Below are 10,873 nucleotides of genomic sequence, written 5' to 3'. Positions count from 1 at the left end.
ATAGAACATGAAAAGATGTTACACAGTATTTAGGTCAGGTTTTTGGTGGCTAGTGCCTTTCATCCCAGCACTTGAGAGGCAGAGGCAGGTGGATATCGGTCTACATAGTGAGTTCCAGGAGAGCCAGGGCTACACAGAGAAACCCCATCAATAATAATAATAATCCCTTACATAATTCTTAGTATAAAATGCATACCTAATATATGTTCATCTATTTGTTGAACCTACAGTTTCCAGTGCTATGTTTCAGGCTAGAAACGTACAACACTGAATAAAACAGATAAAAACCCTGACTCTCAGTGAATATCAGCAAAGAGACAGAGAACAAATTTCAGTAAAAAAAATATATCCTGAGCCAGGCATGGTGGCTTGCGCTTATACTCGCAGCACAGGAATGTCAGTTCAAGCCCAGCCTCATCTCTAAAGCCAGCCAGGGTTACAGACACACACACACACACACAAACACACACACACACACACATTTTATACATACATATATGTGTATATATGTATATTTTAGATACATACAAATATACACACATAAATATATAAAATGTATTTGCTGGTGCTGGAGATTGAATCTAGGGCCTCCTGTACCACTGAGATATATCTCTAACCATCTTTCTACTTTTCATTTTTGAGGTAAGGTCTCACTGAGTTGCCCAGGGTGGCCTGGGACTCATTCTGTTAACCAGACAGGCCATGAACCTTCAATCCCCCTGTCTCAGTCTCCTGAAAATGTTTCCTAGTGTAATAAATGAAATAGAGAAAAAGGAATTTGGGAGAGGGATAGGGAAGAGGATTTTGTGGCTATACACACGATGGCCGGGGGAGGCCGTGAACATAAAGAGCCAGCCATGACATTACCCAGCAGAGTGGAGCTCCAGGTAGAACTATGGATTCAAACATAAAGCCACAGCCAGAACTCTGTATCTGGCAGAGGAAAGCACGGGTCTCCAATCCCTTACTCAAAATTCTGAAATCCACAAACCTTTGGTGAATAAAGTCACACTTATCCCTACCTCTTCTACCTCCAGACCTGAAATCCTGGGATCCCTCTTGATAAAACAGCATTCCATTTTCTTTCTTCAAATTAGGAGCGCTGGCTGACTCTGCCTGGCTCTTTGAAGCATCCATATGTGCCCCTGGGTACCAAGTGTCTTACACCCTATCTGTTCTGCTTTCATTGACCTTCTGCTTGTGTCCCTCTACTACTTACTTACCTTGGTTCCTCAGTCCACGGAAGCCCAGTAGCCACATGGTTGGAAGCTAAGTCTCCTGCCTTCCAGGACAGGTTTCTCGCCTCAGCCGAAAGCTGACTATTCCTACAAATTTCAAGGAGACACTGACATCTGAAGAGCCGAGATTGCTCATTTTCTATTCTTAACAGGAAGATAAACTAAATGAGTATAAAGCACGCCGGGTATGGGAGAATGGATAAGGACAAAAAAAGAAAGCAGGAGGGAAGATGGAAGGGCACAGGTAAGCTATAAAAGCAAAATATAAAGCTTGAGACAAGCGGAAAGTGATGGCTCATGCTTTTAATCCCAGCACTTGGGAGGCAGAGGCAGGTGGATTTCTAAGTTCTAGGTCAGCCTGGTCTACCGAGTAAGTTCCAGAACAGCCAGGGCTATACAGAGAAACCCTGTCTCAAAAAAACAAATAAACAAAAAGATTGCGAAAAACCCAACAGGCCTCTCTCCCTACAAGTATTTATGAATACAGGGACAACACCCTTTACTGTGTTAGCTCTTCAGTGTTAGTTCATCTGCATATCTTAAGGTTTTTTTTTTTTTTGTAATGTCAATCTTCCCTTTCAAATTAAAAAGGAATCCTAAAGAAGAGTTAGAAAATCCACAACTGACTAAACTTTCTGTTGATGGGAAATCAGCCCTCACAGGTTTTAATCCGGAAAAAACTCACCCTAAATTATCCATGACCTCCTCCTTCTTCTAGAAAAGAAAAAGAAAGATAAGAGCTATACAGGAAAACCATCTGCAACTTTGAAAACCTCACAGTGGCCGACGGATGCTCCCAAGTCATGATCCTTTGCAGACAGGAAACGGTAGCTCCAAGCTCTCCTCCCCACATTCAGCCCAGTCTGGAAGGATTTGTGTGTGTCCAACTTCAGAAGATTCTGGGCTGCAGCAGAGAATCCTGGACTTTCCGGCAATGGCGTTCACTAGGCTCCAGGTACAGATGCCTCCTCTCAAGTGTGCTATCCAAAGGGCTAGAGGCAAGAATTCAGGCAGCCACGAAGGGGCATGGGACTTCTGCTTGCCTATCTCTAAGCTAGTTACTACAGAAGCTGCAGTTCTGTGGACCTTGAAGTTCTGATAAGGAATCTGCCAAGTGCTTCATATTTAGATTAACAATACCAATAAACAAACAAACAATCAAGGAACAAACTTATACTAGCCAGGTACAGAATCCAACTAGGGTTTCAAAAAACCCAAGTAGATGAAAGGTACGTTAGAATGGTGTGTAATTATTTTGACCACATGATAACAAGCTCCTATCCATATAATACGGTGGGACCCAGGGTGGCTAATGTCCCATATTCTGTCCTGTGAGATATATATATTATCTTTAGCCACAGATTCGCTGGCTCATAAATGACTGGATTTTAAAGAGGCATCATTTCCACAAGGCTGCATGGCTAGGGTGAGAATTTGGGTAGCTTCCATCCCTAGTTAAAGGCACTTCCCCTAAACCTAAGTAGTCCTCTTCTTGAATCCTTGTCCTGTCCATATTTTAACCAAGCTGCATATTCACAGTGATAAAACCGCAAACGAAAGAGCAAGTCAGAAATGTTGAAAGAGAATAGGTACTTTCACTATCAGTGATGGTTTCCTCTTTTCCCACAAGATGTCTTATCAGCTTTCACCCTGAGAAAAACCATAAAAAGAAAAGAGAAATCTTACGCAATAGTTCTCTAAATAAAGTAGTACGTAACAGACTAGTCATCCTTAAAAGTGATGTTGTGTAAGGAGTCAAAGTACATCATCCAGCAAAATCAATACCCTATTAAGCTAGGCAGGATTCTGGATATCAAAGAGCAACAAACTGAATAACTTGAAGTATAAGTACATGACCCAGGGGATTAATCACACACTGTCATGGTGAAATTAGGACAATTCTTCCAATCATTAACGTTTTGCTTACAAAAGTGTGCTTTTCTGTTTGCCTTTCTGCTAAATGATAACCGTTTTTCAGGTTGAATCTCCTGATAAAAAGAGTTAAAAACAAGACAGGAGCTGTGCTGTAAAGGTCATACCTGCCGCTTCAACATGAAATAGCCAAAGGGCAAACAAATGAAAAATGTCTGGATTGTAGGAAGAATTTGTAAATATCCCCTGGCAGTCTGTAACTTTATAAAAGTCAATGCTAACCTGGGTTCTGAGAGGACCTCCTCCAACCAACAGACTCTCCATTCTTAAGGACACGGCTGTTTAGATTCAGAGCAACCTGAAGGGAACCTGGGCTAGAGTCCAATCGGGAAGCAGTGTGTTTTCAGCAAACTGTCTACTTTAAAACAAGATTTTGCCCCTTCACTTTTCTAATGTCAATCAATACTCATGCTGCTGTCCCTGTGCCTAATAGTCATGATACAGTTCTTGCACAGTAACCACCACCCAGAGGTTATCTCCAGTAACAAAACACAGAGATTTCAGGATCATTTTTAAACTCCGTATGAATGTCTCATTCTCCAAATCTTGGGATACAGACAAACTTTCAGACCAGACTGACTGTGGCCTTTGAAACTTCAACGTAACCTGTTAGGCAGGTCTGGAGCTTGGAGCCTGCAACTGATTGGAAGCGAGACTCTCCCACTGGATGGAAGGCTCCTCTGGGCTCCAACACTAAGACGTAAGAAGAGGGGACAGCGTAGACCATGAACTGAGCTGGAACTGAGGGACCTGGAAAGAGGTCATGTAGGCCAATTAAGCCAATCTCTTGGAGTTCTGAGACCAAGAACTAAAACTCCAAAGTAGATCTTTAAACCTCCAGGCCTACCCCTGCCGTTCTACCTAAGAACCAGCACTCAGTATTTTCTGGAAACCTAGTTCACCTGCAATTCCAGGGCTTGGCTGTGAGGAGGCAGGATGTGAGGGCCTGTCTTCACCTACCGAATGTCCATGTGTGTGTCCAGTGTTCTCTGGACAGAATCTGCCACAGGCTCTTTACTGTACAACTAAAGAGTTTCATGCAGGCCAAGGCTAAAAGAATGTTCTGGGCCTCTCAACAGGTCTCTGTGGGAGGGCTGTCAAACCTGGACTCTGCCAGTCAGGTAGCCGGATGCAGATTAATACCACTTGTCAGAGCTCTGACCCACATCCACCTTTTTATCAACATTCTTCTCCCTTTTCCCACAATCACCCTTCCTGGATCCTACCCCCTCTTCTCAGCCATCAAATTCCTGACACTCCCAATGCTTCCTGCTTCTGCTTGCTGTCTGCAGCCCCACACTGGTAGGAGCTAAGGAAGGGAAACCCACATCAGGGTGTGAGGCGGAGTGCTGGTCCCACAGGAGTGCTGGTCCCACAGGCGTCTGTCATACTGCCAGGGCCACAGGACAGCGGGCCTCAAATTCGCTCTGGCCGTGAGCTTTAACGTTCCCAGATCTTCGAAATTAGCAACTGGAACATGACAACCCCTCCAACTCCCCCCCCAACCCCCACCACGCCAATCCCTGCCTTGCCCCAAAGAGCACAGCAGCTAGGCTCCCGCTGAGTGTGACACACTGTTGACTCACGCTGGTCAAGGACGGTGGCCGCACACACCAATCGATGGTGCTAAGTGGCAGCTCCAACCCACCCTGCTCGATCCCCAACACACACACACACACACACACACACACACACACACACACACACGGCTCTTCAAGTGTCAGGTTTTGGTATTTTAACCAAAGAATGAGAATTCCAACAGGGTCATTCATCTCATGATGAATGCATATGCAAGTTAATTCATTAAATTAAAAAAAAATCAAACATCATTTTGGCAGCATTTTTACAATGAATAATTCTATATACATGCTATAGACACAGTTTCTATAAAACACACTATCTACAATCTACTTACATTTAGCTGTCCTGCTGTTTCTAGTTCATGTGAGATCAGTCACAAATGAGTCAGTTTCCCTGCCTGTAGGGACTGCGTTATCCCTTAACACCAGGGTCAGAGGCACTGGCTGAGCAAAACAAGATTTTAAGAATCTTGTCAACTATCTTGCTTGTAAGAACAGACACCAGAAGCCAAGTGCTGTGAAGTGGTTTTGGAGTTAAGGCAGCAATGTAAGATGTCACATAAAACTCGAGTGTGCCCTTTGAAAGTGTTTCATGGATCCCCAAATGTCGGCCCCCTTTTTAAGTGCACCTCTGAAGTTGAGGGAATAGCTACAGATTTAGGAAAAGAACAACCTCCTAAAACCTTTAAAGTCATAATTTAAGCTTTAGCCAAAGGTTAAAATTACTTCTCATAAATAGAAATAATTCAACTTTTAAAAAATGAGGTCACATTTAGTCACTTTATCAAAACAACTTAAAACTGGTATAGAACGTTAAACCAAAATTAAGCTCTCAATGCATGTTTGTTAATTAGCCAGTGCACCAAATATTTTCAAAAATCTACAAGAATGATATATCTTTCTTTCTCTTAGAACTTTCCAGTTTGTCTGTAGCAAAACATTATTCTAAAGTCCGGTCTCTGAACACTGTCACGGCCGATGACTGTCATCCAGCATTAAAATAGCCTTTGTCACCCTCGATGTCCACTTCCTGGTCGGAATCCTCTGAGATCTCCGAGTCGGGGTCTTCCTGAGAGGCTGGGGAGGGTGAACACTGAGAACTATCCAAAGAGGCACCTTTATTCTGCTCACCAGGCAAGTCCTGGCCCTGGTCACAGGAAGTGTCCAAACTGTCCGACTCGTCCTTTCTGTTGCCTTGAGGGTTCTCCTGGATGACGGGGGTGAAGGTGCAGATGGTGAGGGCAGAGAGACAACAATCAAAGCTGGGTTGTTTTTTTTTTTTCTTCAGCCTTTAGCATGCCTACAAAGTTTAGTTTACCAACTATTTTCATTAAAATCTTTTTACTAAGAAAATACACTTGTGATTCGTTTCCCCATTTCAAAGAAGAAGGAAGAAGTCACACCAGAGAGAGAGATTATATACTTATTATAGACCCATGAGTTCAAGATTTTCAGAAGTTTAAGAGAGAAGCAAAAAAAACAAAAAACTCAGTTCAATGCAGACAGCAGTTCTCATTCTTTAGATATTGCCCCAAACAGGGGTTCTAGCATTTTAAAAGAATGAACCTTATGGCCGGGTTTGCTATATGAAGACCTAATCCCCTAAAAAAGAAAAGAAAAAGAAGAGGAAGAGGAGGAAGAAGAGGAGGAAAAAGAGGAGAGACTAAATTAAGATGCTGCAAAATTATTAGATTGAATCCTTTTTCATTTGTTTTCTCAAGTAAATTTACGAGCACACACGTGCATAAATATGTACCGAATTACAAAATTGTGACCAAAAAAAAAAGCACAGAACCAAAATAATATTGATAAAAAGAGTTTGCAAGTTACTTAAATTAAAATCTAGGCAAACATTTTTGGGAAACATGTTTTTCCATATTACATAGAAAACACTATTTGAAAACTCCTTGGTAAACTAGTTCCAAGCCAAGTCCAGCCAGTGGATTTTTAAGCATGTAGATGTCTAATGTGGAGGTAAATATTATATAGAAACACTGTCATTCTCTAGTCACCAAGTTCGCAAAAGATGTATGAAGTTAGAGAGAGGGGATCCTCAAATATTTAAGAACAATGAAGTTCCAGGAAGTTATTTTATTGTTTCAAAATGTCCTTTGGGACAGCATTTAAAAGAAATTATAAAAGTATGAGCAATACAACTTAAAATCTACATTAAATTTTCCCCATTACCAAAGTATTTTGTTTCAAACCATCCTGTTATTTAATGCATTGCCAGATGGACCATTCAGCAGCTGTCAGATAGCTCTAGAAACATCCAGATTGGGACAGAAAAAACAAATCTTTAGCTCTAAGTCTAGCTCTAAGGGTGACCTGGCCTTTCCTCTCTATCACATATTTCTTAACAAGGTCATTGAAAGACTATTAGGAAGTTTAAGTTACTTTCCAAACAGGTGTGGACATTTCTTTGTGGATTTCATATTCATTTTAAGAGCTGGCAAAGGATGGATAAATAACTTCTAAAACTCTTTGATATTTAAGTCTTCTTTCTAAAAAAGTGCAAACAGGACTTAAAAGTGTTTGTGTCTGTGTATTTACCCTTGAGTCCTGCCTAGTTTTATTATGGGTGTGTAAATAAAAGAAACAATTTTCTCCCAAAGATAACTACTTAAGTCACTTACTGTCAATTACTTTATCTTTCTTGTGTTAATGAGATAAACAACATATGGGGTTTATAAAACAATTAGCCAGGCGGGTTTACAGGCCAGTGTGTGAAACCCTGGCATAATGGATATAGGAACTGCATTAGGTGCTTTTAGCATTAGTGACACCTGAGCAACTCATCCTGAATTTCAGCAGGAATATTTGCTTTTTTAATCAAGGTGAAGAGGTTAAATAGTCTCTCAAATGACTTTTGCATACAACCCATAACAGGCCTCCGCATTTAGATAACATGATACAAACATTTATTTCCATAGAAACAGAGCCATGTCGATACCTGTTTCAGTCTTCTCCATTTAGCTCGGCGATTCTGAAACCAGGTTTTGACCTACAGAAAAGAAAGAAGGTTTGCAGAAAGTCCCAAATCCCAAGAGACCTGGGGAGAAGGGACCGGGGCTATGGGGCCCCTGCAGCTGGGTCGGCCCGCAGAATGGGCCCGCAGCGCAGTGGCTTTTTCGCTAGCTAGTTCGACTGAAGCCAATAAGCCTGATGGTGTGTTTGGGGGTGGGAGTGGGAGCGGCTGACCTGTCTCTCGCTGAGCTGCAACATCTTGGCCAGACGCTTTCTCTCGGGTGGGGAGAGGTATTTCTGAGTTTCGAACTTCTTCTCCAGCTCGATGGTCTGGTCGTTAGAGAACCTCACTTGACCGCCTTTCCTTTTGTGCAGAGGCCGCTGGAGGAAGGGGCTCCAGAACAAGGGTTTGCCTGTGGGCCAGAAGAGCTGTGGTTAACCAAGACCCCGGGCCCCTCTGAACAGTTCCCAGACCTACCTGGTCCCAAGGCCAGAAAGCAGACTTGTTCCCATCACATACACTCTCAGGTATATGGATCTTTACCACACTCCCAACGCACACCAAGTCAGCTAAATGGTTCTATCACACAGATCAACTCTGGATACACAAGACACTGCACTACCCGCCCAACATATCTGTAGCTAAATCCAAACAAATCTTTTCAACCCCAAAAGAACCCCTGCTGGGCTTAAACCTTATCTTATTCATCCGAACTGACTCTTCTGTATGCGCTAACTTTTGCAAAAGACGCAGGGTGCGCATTTACGAGAAGAGCAGGGTTGTTACACTTCCCAAGGCCCGGCTGCACAGAAGCGCTCGCAGGGCGCCGGTGTTAGGCCACCAGTGGGGCCTCCAATGTGGCTGGAGCGCGCCCCGGCCTCCTCTGATTTCACACTCGGCCTGCGGGGGCGGCCAGTTAAAGCCACCCCGTGGGCTATGGCAACATTTCCGTCAATGTGTTTCCTGTTGGTCTGTCTCAAAAAAAAAAAAAAAAAAAAAAAAAAAAAAAAAAAAAAACCTTTGCTTCCTTCTGCTCAGGCCTAGCAGAAACCCAAGGAAACCAGAGCGAGCTATGTGAAAACGTTTGCTCGGGACCTCTCCTGACCCAGAGGATAGAGTTGGGGCCGGTCACACACACTCTGCACGCTGAAATTTTTAAATACAAATTTTATGTACAAAATTATAACATTCACACCCCAAATCCCTGCAGCGGTGAGAAGAGAGGAGCGCAGGAGGCCTCTCTTAATAATGCTGGCATTAAAATGCCAATTCATTAAAATGTTAATTGTCTCCGAGGTCCCCAGTTAAGCTCCCAAACTGTCGATTTTAAACTCTGACGAGCCCCTTCTTACTCACTCTAGACACCATTGGCTACAAGGGACTGGGGCCCTGAACCCAGTCACCGTTGCTTATTTATTTTTAGGAGTGTTGTGGGGACGAGCCTCGAAAATTCCATGCAGTCAATGTGTAGCCCTCCCTTCGCATCTGCTCAGGGTCTGCACCTTCCTACTCCAAAGTTGTACGTCTATCCGTCCGTCCGTCCGTCCGTCCGTCCCTATGACCGCAGGCCTACACCTAAACATTTTGAAAGCTGGCATTGTTTTTTCGAGATTTTGCTTGCGTCAGGCTTCAGACTTGGTGCAAAACAGCCTCCAAAGATGGGGGGTTGGGGGGGGGGAGGCAGAGAGGAAGCAACTGGTTATTTTAGCTGCCATAAAGTCACATCCCACACAGAGGAAATGAACAATATCAGAAAAACGGATCCTGGCTATCAGACGTCGAGTGTTTCCTGAATTTGTCTGTATTGAGGATGTCGATAAAATAATCAGCAGCGTGCACTACTCCGGGGGAAGGGTCTGCTTCATGCAGCCAGGAAAACACTTAACAGCTTCAGAAACCAGATTTACTCCTATCGAGAACTCAAGATTTCCTGTATGAACGGAAAGGGTCAGGCTCCTTCACTGCACAAGCTTGTTGAACCAAGCCCAGCCCAGGAACCGCCCGGGCCGGCAGTTCTCCCTGCCCTGCAGGGACCAGGTTCCGGGCGCCCCGACGTCCTCTTCCCAGTGCGGCTCGCTAAGAGAGCCCCTCCCGGGCTGACACGCGTGGCCAGGGCCGCACTCCACCACTTCCCCGGGAGCCCCAGGTCTCTCCCGACTAAGCTCGCCCCGACGTCTGCAAGGCGCAGGAAAAGCAATCTGAGTCGCCGAGCGTCCCAGCACCGGCAGCGCGCCGCCGGGGCCCCGCGCCTCCTGTCCCCGCGCGCACCCGCGAGCCGCTCGCTCCGAGCGCTCGCCGCAACTTTCGACTGCGCCTCCCGTCCGCCCCCCGCGCGCTGCCACCCGCCGGGAGCGCCTTCGTCACGGACGCCCTCGCTCGGCCCCAGCCGCCTTACCCAGGGGGTCGTGGCGGAGTAGGGCGTGCGTGTAGTCGTTCACCGTCCGCGGGAACGGGTACAGAGGGCCTCCGAAGCCACCGGGGCCGTAGGCGGCGGCCAGAGCGGCGGCGGGGTGGTGCGAGAAGGCGGGGTGGACCGGCGTGGGCTCGTACACCGGGGTCCGGTAGGAGGACACGAGGCTGGTGAAGGAGGAGTTGGGGGACGGCAGCGTGGGAGTGGGCGTGGGGGCGGCGGGCCCGCGCCCCAGGATGTCGTCGATGTAGAAGGGCGTGGGGTGAGCGGGCTGCAGCAGCGGCGTGGGCGCGTACAGCGGGCCTCCCACGGCGGGCGCAGCCGCGGGCACCGGGTGCGGGAACTGCATGGCTCCGCAGCCCCTCGGAGATTGCTGCCCGCCGGCGCCGCCGCGCTACATTTATTTGCGCTCTGTGCTCCAGGCGATAGGCTCGGGCAGCCGCGGGGTGGGGCTGCGCTCCGTCCCCTTCCTGCCGCCAGGCCCTGCGGCCAATGGCGCGGGCCTCGGACTCGCCTCCGCCCCCGCTCCGACCCGCCCCCACCGGCCCTGCTCCCGCCCCCGAGACTCACGGGCTGCGGAACTCCAGGGACCCTCCGCCGGGGTGCTTGCTCCTCCGCCGGGGTGCTTGCTCCTCCGCCGGGGTGCTTGCTCCTCCGCCGGGGTGCTCCTCCGCCGCGGGCTCTCCCAGAGGCTCCAGGCACCTAGAGCGCGACTGCGACCGTCGAAGAGGACACCACTTGGCAT

General features: G+C 46.6%; 1 protein-coding gene across 1 annotated transcript; it reads right to left on the bottom strand.

Moving 5' to 3' along the window:
- Positions 1–4,890: 4,890 nt before the first annotated feature.
- Positions 4,891–10,506, bottom strand: Hhex (hematopoietically expressed homeobox). The gene is made up of 4 exons (XM_028773483.1): positions 10,114–10,506; positions 7,952–8,130; positions 7,704–7,754; positions 4,891–5,957 (listed from the first exon to the last, which is right to left on the bottom strand). The coding sequence occupies exons 1-4, from the start codon at positions 10,475–10,477 to the stop codon at positions 5,736–5,738; spliced, it is 816 nt and encodes a 271-aa protein (XP_028629316.1). The 5' UTR covers positions 10,478–10,506; the 3' UTR covers positions 4,891–5,735.
- Between the last annotated feature and the right edge of the window lie 367 nt (positions 10,507–10,873).

This window comes from Grammomys surdaster, unplaced genomic scaffold (genome assembly GCF_004785775.1).
Source record: "Grammomys surdaster isolate TR1022 unplaced genomic scaffold, NIH_TR_1.0 229, whole genome shotgun sequence".
Taxonomy (NCBI): domain Eukaryota; kingdom Metazoa; phylum Chordata; class Mammalia; order Rodentia; family Muridae; genus Grammomys; species Grammomys surdaster.
Note: the sequence above shows the minus strand (reverse complement) of the source record. Positions and strands in the feature narration are given on the sequence as shown.